General features: G+C 36.9%; 1 protein-coding gene across 2 annotated transcripts in view; it reads left to right on the forward strand.

Moving 5' to 3' along the window:
* Positions 1-13654, forward strand: part of GLCCI1 (glucocorticoid induced 1) — a 104173-nt gene that overhangs the window by 67843 nt on the left and 22676 nt on the right. For both annotated transcript variants that reach the window (XM_044246095.1, XM_044246096.1), the window contains exon 4: positions 9090-9203. In XM_044246095.1, coding sequence (XP_044102030.1) covers positions 9090-9203 — 114 coding nt within the window. The remainder of the gene's footprint in view (positions 1-9089; positions 9204-13654) is intronic.

The raw sequence follows: 13654 nt of genomic DNA on the forward strand, positions 1-13654 counted from the left end.
AGAAATGTGGCTCCTGCTTACAAAACACAATTTAAAGTTCATTTATAAAGCATAAGTAGAGTTTAAGGAGTCTGTAACTAAATGGTAAGAGTTTAATTAACATGACTTTTTATGGTACTTCATTTGTATATGTTCAGTAGAGTAAAAGAGAAGAAAGGGAAATCTTGAAAATAATCATCAGCATTTGGTGGCACTGCATTTGTTCATGGAAGAACATCAGATCAGTAAATCTGTATACCCAATAGTGTGTGAAGGATCTAGAATTTCAAAAGAAACAATAGGTACAATCTACTTCACATTAGGAAAAACAACCAAGATCTTAAGGAATAATCACAAAGGACTTTATGTTAAATTCCAGTGTCCTTATTGAGTGAGAGAAGTTTGTCTCTTGCCCATAGTGCAAACTAGAATCTGATCACTTTTACAATCCTGTCGTCCCTTTGAGCGAGCATGCTTTCTAGTTTCTTAAAATAGTCAAATTCCAGCTGCTTTTATGGTTCTAGCTACTCCCCCTGTCCTAGCTAGGGCCTTACTATGGTTGGGGGACTTCTTTCTGAAGTGATCAGGGAACCTCCCCTTCTGTTTCTTCTTCTTCTTTTTTAAAGATTTTATTTATTTATTTGACAGAGATCACAAATAGGCAGAGAGGCAGGCAGAGAGAGAGGCAGGGGAGAAGCAGGCTCCTTGCCAAGCAGAAAGCCTGATGCGAGACTCAATCCAGGACCCTGGGATCACAACCCTAGCCCTAGGCAGTGGCCCAACTGACTTGAGCCACCCACGTGCCCTCCCCTTCTGTTTCTTGCTTACCTCTTTCCTCACTCTATAGCTGCCATTTCTGACTCCTCTGGAGTTAGAGCTTAGGGGAGAAAGGGGGAGGTAGGAGGAATAGAAATGTGACTCCTTGACTGGTTTATATATATTATAAGATGCCTTTACATCCCCTGGGCTTGACAGGTTTTTAAAACTGACTTTCTTTGGTAGAGTAGTTTCATGGAGTATCTGGAGATCCCTTGTTGCTATACATCTGTTCCCTACTGTTCAGTCTTTCTGAGTTTGTAATTCCCTTACTCCATCCTTAGCCTCTAGATTCATAGAAATAACATTCAGTTTCTGAGCTGCTAAGTCAGTTCGCTGTTCAAGGCAGCCCTCTCATGTAGAACCAAAGACAACTTTGCACAGGTCTTCACTCAGATTTCCTAAATGGATCCTGGTAAACTCTCATACATTTTTTTTTCTTTTTTTCTTTTCTTTTTTCCTCTTCTTCTTCTTCTTCTTTTTCTTCTTTTGGTCTGGTTAATGTCTAGGAGTTTAGGCTGATTCTAATGCAACTGTATATCTCTAACATCCTTGTTCAACATTTTCAGTATCTAGAGTAGAAGTCAGATACCCGTCCATCATGTCCTCTTCTCTGTAGGGAAGATAAATCCATCTTTCCAAGTTGTTTCATTGAAACTTCTTTCTCTTCATTTGAGAAGTATTTCCTCTGAGGTCTTGGATTTTACTTTTTCCTACTTACAGTGTAATAAATTAGCCTTTTACTCTTTCATGAATGCTGGCAGAAGGCATGAAATGCCTGTATTAGAGACAATGGACTTTGTTATTTCCAGCACAGCAAGTATCAAGACTATCAGGTTTGCCTTGCTTCTCCTGAATCAAGTCCCATAGGGTAATGGGGAGAGCCCAAATGGATTCAAACACATATAGTAGGTCACATTATAGGAGAGAAATACAGAGCATGGGGGAATCCACTGTTTTTATAGTAAGCAGTTAGCAAACCTGCTTTTTATCCCAGGGGTAACAGTCCAAGAAAACATAAATAATACTGTTGTGTTGTTTTGATTTTTTTTTTTTAACGATCTCTGATTTTGATAGAAATTGAAAAAGGTGGGTTTGCCATTCTTAAGTCCTTCAGGGGAAATAAAGAAAAAGCATGGGTTGCTTCCTTATCTCACCAGTAAGCTTTTCTTTCATTAGTAGGATAGTTTTTCTTAGATGGAACCATCTGGAGCAGTAACTGAAATGATTAGGGGTATTTCTCACATCTGATCAAACCGTGATAAAAACATATTACTGATGTGGTCTTCCTTTTTTAAATAAGCAAAATAGAAGTGTCTGTATATACCTTCTGCCCCAACATTTTGTTAATTTTTGGTATTAAAATTTTTTATCATAATATACCAAGGGGGAAATAATTGCAACAATATTTTCTCTGGACCTAAAAGACAACAGTCTGCAGAATTTTGAGTATCCCTTTGAACTCAAGGGAATTACGTGATAAACTTAAAAAAAAATACAAATATTTATTCAGTAAAGTCTCTGTCTATACCCATATTAAGTTGAATTAGAAAGATGCTTTAAAATCTTTTCAATATTTAAAATTCTCTCCAATAAGGAAAATTTTTAAGGTCATACAAACTGCTTGTCAAAAAAACAGACACCGATCAGTAGCTTAGTATGTTAAAGGCTTCATCAAATTTTTGTTCATCTTTATTTCAGTTTCACATCTTGCAATATCTTCAACATTAAGAAAGGAAGTTACTTTGCAAGTGGTTGAGATTGTGAGCTAATACACAGTGACTGGTAATTACTTGCAGTTGAACATTAACATAGAATTACTTCCAGACGCATTGGTAGGTAAAAGAAAGAGGTTATAAATTAAAGGCTAGAGGACTGGGTCTGCCACTTACTAGCTGAGTTACCTTACCTCAGTTACTTTATTTTTGAGAATGTGTCCTCATCTGTAAAGTAAATATAATAATACGGGATCAAGCAGGTTTATGAACTAAATGTTTTTTAAATCTTAATCTGGTGTTATTTACATGCTCTGGTGACAAACATGCTTTATTGGTGGCTGTAAATATAATTCTGTATTAAGACTTACATGTAAAAAAGTCCAAAAGCTAGCTATATCTGTGAGGATGAGTTTGTGTGTGGGAGTATCTCTGTTCCTGGGTTAGCGGGTTTGTGTGCGTCTGCACATGCAGACTAAGGCATGTCTGTGGGCATGCAAGGGTCGATGTGCACTCAGGTGACCTATCTGTGTTTGTTCGTTATGGATGTTTGTGCGTGCATATGCCCGTGTTCATTTCATAGGGCTGAACGAATAACAATTAGTTTTTTAGGTTTCGCCTATTGGTGCTTTAAAAAAAAAACAGGAAAATAACTCAAATTATTCATATTTATGGAAAGATTATAAGAAGTTTTAGATTTTTATTTTTGATGTTAGATTAGGCACTATTGCATGTTAAATTTCTTTTAACACTGACAGGGATAAATTTGTTTTTAGACTGCAGAACCTTTGTTTTGAGACACTTGATCTTTATAAACACTAAAGTTTGTCACATATTCCTTTTGTTCGTATAAAAGGGAATGGCAGCTTGAAGTTCATGACTTCTCAAACTGTATTTACAGAAAAAATGCTGGGCTATTATCTTTTATAGTTGTTTCAGGGTTTTCTTTTTGTTAGTTTAGCTGTTACGTTTTTCTAGGGTTTTGTTGTCTCCTGTAAGTTATTAACTTGTTTCTTTAGGCAGTACAGAATAATGGTTAGGAGAGCAAACTCTGGAATTCTACTTCCTAAGTTCAAATATTTGTTTCACCACTTAACTATGTGACTTTTGAGTAAGCTTTTTAACCTTCTGCCTCAGTTTCCCTTGCCTATAAAATGGGGATGATAACAGTACCTATTTCATGTGCTTTTATTTAAAAATGAATGAGATAATTTACATAAAAATTTACGGAAAAGCAAGTGGCATATTGCCTCCTTCCTTATTTTGAAACTAGCTCTCTTCTCATTTTTTTCTTCTCCTGAAGTCCCAGGACCCTGCTTCCTTTCCTACTGCTAGCTTTTAGTCCTTTGGACTTAAGATTTCTCATTTCCCTGACCTACTCTGGAGTAGAATTCATTGTGAGAAATCTTTCTCTCCCTTTCAGTGTCTGAGGCGAAGGTACTCAACCAGTCTTTTGAGGCTGAGTTTTGTTTTATTTTGTTTTTAAATTTCTACAATAGTGGGGAAAACTAACAGGATAGAAATAGCAAATGAATAGGGATGATGTTAATTAGGTTTACAAAAATTTACAATAAAATGTATTCCTAGTTCTCAGTTTTTAAGTGGGGCCAGTCTCGGATTTTTCTTCATCTAGTTTCACAAATGTTTTAGTCAGTTCTTTGTGTTTATGCTAATTCTTCTCTCTACACTTATTATTTCTTCTTTGTGACCCAGGGTCACTTATTCTCTGGCTTTTTTAAACTTTGGAGCTCATGTGCTTGAAATCCCTTTCATGTTTAAAGAGGTTCCTCTCTCCTTTCCTCTCAATATTTTTTTCTTTCAGCTTCACTGAGCTATAATTGACCTATAACTTTGTGTAGGTTTAAGGTATAGAGTGTACTGATTTGATAGATGGATATACTTACCACCATAAGCTTAGTTAACACAACTGTCACCTCACATAATTACAGTTGTTTTGTGTGTAGTGAGAACTTTTTAAGATCTATTCCCCTAACAACTTTCAAATTGCTGTACGGCGTTGTTAACTATAGCCACCATGCTGTCTGTTCTATTCCAGAACGTATGCTCGTAACTGGCAGTTTGTACGCTTTGACCCTATTGCCCATTTCCTATCCACCACCCCATCTTTGGCAACCTGCTCTTTGTTTCTATGAATTTTTTTTTGAGGTTCACATATAAGTGAGATCAAACTGTATTTTTCATTGGCTGATTTATTTTACTTAGCAGAATACCCTCAAGGTCCATACTTAATTTTTTTCCTAAGGTTACAGAGTAGCTAATGGAATATTTAGAAACACAAAGTCAGATAGATATATCTATAGTTTAACTTAAAAAATCGAGTCAGGGGGCGCCTGGGTGGCTCAGTGGGTTGAGCCTCTGCTTTCTGCTTGGGTCATGATCTCAGGGTCCTGGGATCGAGCCCCGCATCGGGCTCTCTGCTCAGCAGGGAGCCTGCTTCACCCCTACCTCTGCCTGCTGCTCTGCCTACTTGTGACCTCTCTCTCTCTCTCTCTCTCTCTCTCTGTCAAATAAATAAATAAATAAAATCTTGGGGGGAAAAAAAATCGAGTCAGTGAAACATAATGTTCCCTTTGTAAATGAGGTTGTGTGGGCATTTCAGCATAGTGACTGGGGTGGGTAGATGCCCTGAAGTGGGGACTTCTGTGCAACGTGATGGAATGTGGGCCTACAGAGGCTGTCTTGGGCAGAGCTTCAGAGCTGTGGATGAGGTAGGATGGGTTGTGTATATATATGTGTATGTGTGTGCCCCTTCCTCCCAGAGACAACTTTGTGTCTACTTTCTACTGGTTCTAAAGTCAACTCTGCACTGGATTCGGATGGCTGTGGGCTCTTGAGCATCCAAGGAAAAAGAGAAGGGAAATTCTAGGCAAAACTATGGAGGGTGAGAGTGTTGGCCATTGTTATGTAGACCTGCTCCTCTTCTGAATGTGCTTGTAACCAGTGATCATAACCAGCACTTTGTTGTGAAGCAAAGGATGACTTAGGGTGCCTTGCTTTCATGTTACATAGTTCTTGACAAAATTTATAATCTGAGTATATATGATTAGAAAGATGGGCTCCCTTTTATCCTAATCTCTGCTGAATCAAAAATAGTGTAGCTATATAATATTTCAGAAATGAACAGTATTATGTGAAAACTGTAAGGTTGCATAGTTGAACTGGGTATTCCAGGCAAAGTAAGGTGTATACTGTGATGGGTGCTTTTTGTTTTCAGGGTTTTGTTAAAGGCTGTTAAGAACAAAAACTTTCCTGGCTTACTTTGATGTTTCTAGGCCTTAAAAAAATAAGAGTGATTAGAATTGATCAGTTCTCAATTTATTTTAGTTTGTTTATTTTTGAAGATTATTTTTAAAAATGAAAAATTATAAATTGCCTTGATTAATCTCTAGGGATTATGGGCTCTTCTGTACAAGCTCTTGCCAGTTTTGAAACAACACTGAAACATCATTAGTATTCAGAAAACACTATTTTATACCCTCTACCCTAATTAAATGACTTGTACAACTTGAAATCCTGTTTATTTTTTATCATAGAAAATAATCTATCTTGATTTACAGTGATTACCTACTAATTTTGATTCCTGTTCTCATGAAAATTAATGCTCTCCAGAAGAAAATTATGTCATTTCAACAGAGCAGGGAACACAAAGATTAACATATATAATCTTATTTTTATATATTTGCAACAACATTGTATGAGAGGTCCATTAGCTACAAAAGAGCTTTAAAAAACTGAAGGAATTAAAAAAACCACACACACACCCCTAAAAAACAAAAAACAAGTGAAGGAATCTAAGGATCTTAATATAAAAGAAAAGACATAGGGACGCCTGGGTGGTTGAGTTTGTTAAGCCACTGCCTTTGGCTCAGGTCTTTATAAGCCGCTGCCATCAGCTCAGGTCCTGATCCCAGGGTCCTTATCAGGCTCTCTGCCTCTGCCTACCATTCTGCCTGCTTGTGCTCTCTCTCTCACAAATTAATAAATAAAATCTAGGAAAAAAAAAAGAAAGGACATAAACCATTCCATTGTTTAGGTGCTTTTTTACTTCCATGCTTCTATTGGCCATATGTGAAAAATGATTTTTTCTAGCAACCTATATACTTTAACTCTTGAGCATTTGTAGGTTTTAGTAGCAACTGTCTATTTTGCTTCTTATTGCCATGGTTATCCAAGGTAAGTATTTAGCTAATATTAAAATACAATGTATTTTTGCTTTAGGTCTTTGAGGAAATCAATTTATTTTGCAGACTTTACTTTTTGTTTACACTTGGCCTAATAAATAGGTAAATATAAAACTGGGCTCACTATAGGTATTCAAGGAATAATTGATTAGTGTCATCTTTCCTACAAAGAAAATAATGCCAATATTTTTTTTTTTTTAAAGATTTTATTTATTTATTTGACAGAGAGAGATCACAAGTAGGCAGAGAGGCAGGCAGAGAGAGAGAGAGAGGAAAGCAGGCTCTCCACTCAGCGGAGAGCCCGATGCGGGACTCGATCCCAGGACCCTGGGATCATGAGCTGAGCTGAAGGCAGCGGCTTAACCCACTGAGCCACCCAGGCGCCCCAAATAATGCCAATATTAAGTAACCTCCCCAAATTGCTAATTATTCCCTTATAAAATGCTCAGGAATATTTTACTCCTGGTCTGGCTATTTAAAGCAGATTATACATCATCTAAAATATATGAGTTTTTTTGAGTTTCAGCCAGGTTGTTTAGTATAAATTGTTTCTGTTTGAAATGTACCTTCTGGCAATACTTATGTTCCAGTTTTAAGCTTATATTTAATTTTGAAAAAAATTTATTCTGCCACAATAAATTCTAAGGAAAATGTCCTACAGTGTTGTGAAGGCATGATAGAATCCTTTGTCTGCTAAATGTTGCCATCATAGGCTATACACAGTTGGAGATGGGTCTGGTGGTTGCATTTCTGTAACCTCAAACACTCTGGACCAAGGACTCCCAAATGCTGAAGCATAGGGAGATGCATATACAGAACCACAAAAACCGGTCTGGGACAGGCACAGGGTTCTGTGTTGGTCAGGACTTAGAGTTTGGTGGGGGTGGAGGGTGGTTTGTTATTCTGTTTTGTTTTGAGTTTTTAGTTTTAGTTTCCTGGATGATTCCAAGAGAGAGGCACCTGTAAATACAGAGATCTTCAGCTGAGTACATGTTCTCTTTGGGGGCATATCTCAAAAAAGAACAGCCCCATGAGTTTGAAAGGCCCTCCTTGGGTGCCTGGATGACTTAGTGGGTTAAAGCCTCTGCCTTCGGCTCAGGTCGTGATCCCTGGGTCCTGGGATCAAGCCCCGCATTGGTCCTGGGATTGAGCCCTGCATCAGGAAGCAGGGACCCTGCTTCCCCCTCTCTCTCTCTGCCTGCCTCTCTGCCTACCTGTGATCTCTGTCTGTCAAATAAATAAAATCTTAAAAAAAAAAAAAAGAAAGAAAGAAAGAAACAGTAGAGTGGTGATAGCTACCAGAAGCTGGAGGGTAGAGGAAATTGGGGTTGTTCAAGAGATACACACTTCCAGTTATAAGATGTATAAGTTCTAGGGATCTAATGTATAGCATTTTGATTATACTTAATAATATGGTATTGTATATTTAAAAGCCGCTAAAAGAGTAAATCTCGACTGTTCTCACCACAAAAAATGAAATGGTAATTATGGGATGGGGTAGAGGTATTAACTAATGCTACGGTGGCATTGTTTTGCAAATAGGTATCAGATCAACATGTTCAATACCTTTAAACTTCCACAATACTGTAGGTCAAAATTATATCTCAGTAGAGCTGGAAAGTAAAATAAAAGTTGAGTGACTATGAGGAATATATAGTAAGATATTCAATGCTAGTAAGTTGCTAACGCTAAACACTTTGATTTTCCTCACTACCAAAAGATTTACAATTTTGAAGTGTTTAGTAATTAATAAGGTAGGTGCATTTTGTTTATATAAGATGGGAACTTGGAAACTAGTGTGGTCTCTGTATTAATATTGGCTTTGACTTTCAATTGGCATGTGAAATACTGGTTTTTTGCTTTATAAAAAGTGTTTAAAGAAGAAGATATTCTTGGTGTACAAAGGTACAATCTGAAATAATGAGGAGAAATTTAGTCTATATCTTTACCAGAACACTATTTAAATTGTACAAGTGAAGCATTTATAGCCTATTTTACACAATAAATTTAGTTGACATATTAGTTTCAGTTGGATAACATAGTTATTCAACATTTATATACATTATGAAATGATTACCACCACAAGTCTAGTTACCTTCTGTCACCAAACATAGTTATTACAATATTATTGACTGTATTCCCTATGCTGTACTTTACATCCCTGTGACTTATTGTTTAACTGGTAGTCTACACCTCTTATTTTCAGTAGTTTTAATCCTAGGAACTTGGAAGAGTAAATCTTTGCAGTGAAATATTATCTCTTTTTGAGACCTGTGAGGAAGAAATGATTTATTAGTATCTGAAAATTAAAATAAGAAGTATTTAAAAACTGGTATTCACTTCTATTCTTATTTCTCCTCCCCTCTCCCCAAAACAGATTGCCAAACTGAGGCAGCAACTACAACGTAGTAAACAGAGTAGTCGGCACAGTAAGGAGAAAGATCGTCAGTCACCTCTTCATGGCAACCATATAACAATCAGTCACACTCAGGTAGGCTAATTTCTTGTCCACATGTGAATAATTCCTTTTAAAGGGTTCATTTTAAAGGGGGTGATCCATTATTTTAGGATTAAAAAATTAATAATATAAATCCCTAGCTTTACTAAATTATTACTAGTAGTTAAACTGTTGCAAGAAGTTTTTTTGCCCCTCCATATATACAATTTTCTTTTAATAATAGACATAACAAAGTGTAGTCGACTCAAGGATGACTGAAACTAAAATCCTAGCTTGTTCACTTATTAAGGAACTATGGGCGTTATCTCATTTAATCTTCCTGATAGTACTTTAAGTCATCTTTATCTCTTTTTATATATTTACCCCTGTTTACGTAGGAAGATATTGAGGATTAGAGTTCTGTTGAGGGTCTCCCCCAACCCCATCCTCCCAGGAACATGTACTTCCAATGGAATAAGTTTGGGAAATGCTGTGCTAGACCAGATTCACTCAAAATATTGATACAAATTTTAGTGAATCGAATACAGTAGTATAGAAAAAGAAACCCAAGTAGTGAATCAAAGCAGATCTAATCAGGGTGTTTCAGAAACACAAGGATGATTCAGCATTAAGAAAGGTGTTAGTTTGGTTAATTGCATCAGAAGGTCAAAGTAGATGCTGAACAACACTTGATAAAAACTCAGTATTCCTATGTGACAAAATCTTAGTAACTCAAAATAGGACACTTCCTATGTGACTAACTGCAAGTGTAGTGAGATCCTAACAATAAAATATTGGAAGCATTTCTGTTAAAATAAAAATCAAGTCATAGATGCCCATAATTATTGATATTACTTGCTAGTGGTTTAGAAGCTTTGGGCAGAGCAGTAAGAAAAAGAAATAGTTTTCGTTATCTGTGTATGATATGATTATATTTAGAAAATCAAAGTGAATGAACTAAACCATTAAAACCGACAGGAGAGCTAATACCAAGTGTTGGTGAGGATGTGGACCAACTAGAACAGACATTTGTTGCTAATGGGAACACGAAATGGTACCACCACTTTGGAAAACAGTTTGGCATTTTTCTTAAAATGTTAAAACTCATATACTGATCATAGAGCCCCCAAATTCTACTCTTTGTTATCTAGCCGCAAGAAATAAAAACATATGTCCATACTAAGACTTTTACATCAGTATTCATGAAGGCATTATTTATAAGAGTCAAAAAATGGAAACAAATATTAACTGGTGAATGGGTAAAACATTTCATAACATCCATGCAGTACCACTCAACAGTAGAAAAGAAGGAACTACTGATACAACAAGAACATGGTTGAATCTCAAACACCATGCTGAAAGAAGTCAGAAGCAGAAGACAACATACTGTATAATTCGTTATGTTAAATTCTGGAAAAGGCAATATTGTAGAGACAAAGTAAGATTTCTTTTCTTAATCTGGTAGAAATAATATATTATTTTTACCCTGTTTATTTCAAGTGCCTTTTCTATAAGAGCCCAATGCATTATAGAAGAGCTATTGACTTGCTGACTTAACAAAAAAGACTGAGGCAAATGTTCTTCATTTACATTGAATTTTTGACATTGTGGTTATGTGCAAAAATAATTATCTGCCAGACATACTGAAATATTCGTAGTAGGTGAGGTATCAAGTCTAGAATGTGCCTCAAAATAATCAAGAACAGGGGCACCTGGGTGGTCAGTGTATTAAAGCCTGTGCCTTCGGCTCAGGTTATGATCCCAGGGTCCTGGGATCGAGCCCCACATTGGGCTCTCTACTCAGCAAGGAACCTGCTTCCTCCTCTCTCTCTGCCTACTTGTGATCTCTGTCTGTCAAATAAAGAAATAAAATCTTAAAAAAAATAAAATAATCAAGAACAGAAGAAAAATGGATATTTAGATGAAGCAAGATTGGCAGATGTTGGTAATTTTTGAAGCTGGATGATGTGCACCTGAGGGGTCATTATGGTATGGCATTTAATTATGCTTATGATTATAATTTTTCATAACAGAAGGAAAAAACTGAAAACTCATGAGATGATTAGATAAAATATAAACATAAAAATCAGTACTTTTCTCTTATATGAATGAAGGTAAACCAGTGTACTCTCTACATAGAATACTTCCGACACCAAATGTGTGGGAAGTTTTCCCGTACCGTTTGCCAACTCTCTAGATACTAACTGAGCGTCTTATAATTCAATTATATCACTAAATACTTGGAGTTGGCACAGACCCCACAGTTTAAGGGCTTAGCCCTATAAGACTGCTCACCCTGCCTTAAGATGCCAGTGACAAGTCCCAGATTGTCATCTGTACTTCTGACCATCTGGCTATAAGGAAGGAATTCCCAACAACCACTTCAGGTTCAGTCATTTGCTAGAATGGCTCACAGAAATCAGGGAATCACTTACGTGTACTGCTTTATTGTAAGGGATATAATAAAGAATGCAGACAAACAGTTCGATAAAGAGGGTACATAGGGCAGGGTCTTAAGAGGTCCCAAGTTCAGGGGCTTCTCCCTCTATGGAGTTGGGGTGTGCCACCCTTTTGGCATGTGGATACGTGTCCACCCACCTGGAAGTTCTCTGAACCCATAGAGACTTTTGTGAAGGTTTCATCACGTCGCATGATCCATTATTAACTCTATCTCCAGCCCCTCCGCCCTCTTTAGGGGATGCTGTGTGGGCCTGGAAGTTCCAAGCTTAAAATCAAGCTTGATCTTTCTGTTGACTGGTCCCATCCTGAAGCTACCCAGGAGCCTGTCAAGAGTCACCTCATGAGAAGAGAAGACTCTTCCTTCTATCGCCCAGGAAATTCCAAGGCATTTAGGAGCTCTGTGTCCCGTCCCAGGGTCAGAAACCAAATATCGGAATCAAAGTTGCCCCTAGCAGAATTATCACTCAGGAAATTACAAGAATTTTAGGAAATGTTTGTCAAGAACCAGGACAGACACCAAATATATGTTACTTGTTATGTTACAGTTCTCAATAACATGTTAGTATATGTAAGAAAAATATACAATGCCTAGAATTTGACATAAAAGAAATATGCAAATCATAAGACTTTATTGAGTATTTGGGGTGCCTAGGTGGCTCAGTCATTAAGTGTCTACCTTCGGCTCAGGTCATGATCCCAGGGTCCTGGGATTGAGCCCAGCATCCGGCTCCCTGCTTGGCGGGAAGCCTGCTTCTCCCTCTCCCACATCCCCTGCTTGTGCTCCCTCTCTTGCTGAGCTTCTCTGTCAAATAAATAAACAAATAAAATCTTAAAAAAAAAAAAGACTTGAGTATAGGAAATAGAAAACCAAGACCTAAATGAGAAATCTCAACACATTTATGCATGGGAAAAGAAGACTCAATATTTTTCCAATAGCAGTTTATTAGTTCTGAAACTAATGTGCAGGTTGAGTTCCAAAGGAAATTCAAAAGGATTTGTTTTGTTACTTGAAAAGTTGTTCTCAAAGGTAATATGGAAAACTGATGCCAATTAATAGAAAAGAAAATTTGGATAGGCTTTTCGTATAAGATACCAACATGTACTATAGAATAGCAATTAAAGTGAAGCTCTGTATAGCGATTATCTGTTAAGAAGGAAACGAAATCAGAACCAAATCAAATATAGAAATCCATAAGGAAATCAAATATAGAATCATAAATGTTGGCAGTTTGAATACTGGGTGGCAAAAAACACACTACCTCACACCATACACAAAAATAAATCATGATAGGTTAAATATTAAATATGAAAAACCATAAAAGTACTGAATGATATCTGGTACTAAAGTTAGCACACATGTATGACAAAGAGTTACAACTTCAGTATGAAAACCTCTCATGCATCAGTAACAAAGGACATTAGCAGGCAGTGGTTCACAGATGGCAGAAGCACAGTGCTGAGTATAGGAAATATTCATGTGTTAATCAGTGATTAGCAGTCCACCTCATTATGAATCATACATATCAACTTTAATCATTCAGAGTAAGAGACCAGATATTAGTTTTATTTTTACCTTGTTCATCTTTGCTTTTCATACTTCCTTTCTGTGGTAGAAGCTCCTTGAGCATCGAAAGGCTTGTCTTGCTCTTAACTGTGGAGAACAAACAGATGGTTACCAGAGGGGAGTGTGTGGGGGGATGGCTGAAACAGGTGATGGGGATGAGCAGTACACTTCCCATGATGAGCATTTTGGTACCCCCTGTGACAGCTGTGAGAGGTGGCTAATTCTTGAGAATTCCTCCAAAAGACTTTTGAAAACAACCTTACAGTTGGTAAGTGAATGTTACTGAACTGAACATGATATGCTGTTGCCACACTATTTAATAATCCATGAAGTTTTCTTAAATGGTTGACAAAATGGAAATGAAAAATACTAGAAGGTAATTGTAATAGTGAAGGAAATGAATCTTTTAAACACACACACAGAGCTGTCCAGTAAAGCCACATGATACACATAACTGACATGATTTCATCTATGCTTTTTC

Source organism: Neovison vison, chromosome 4 (genome assembly GCF_020171115.1).
Source record: "Neovison vison isolate M4711 chromosome 4, ASM_NN_V1, whole genome shotgun sequence".
Taxonomy (NCBI): Eukaryota; Metazoa; Chordata; class Mammalia; order Carnivora; family Mustelidae; genus Neogale; species Neogale vison.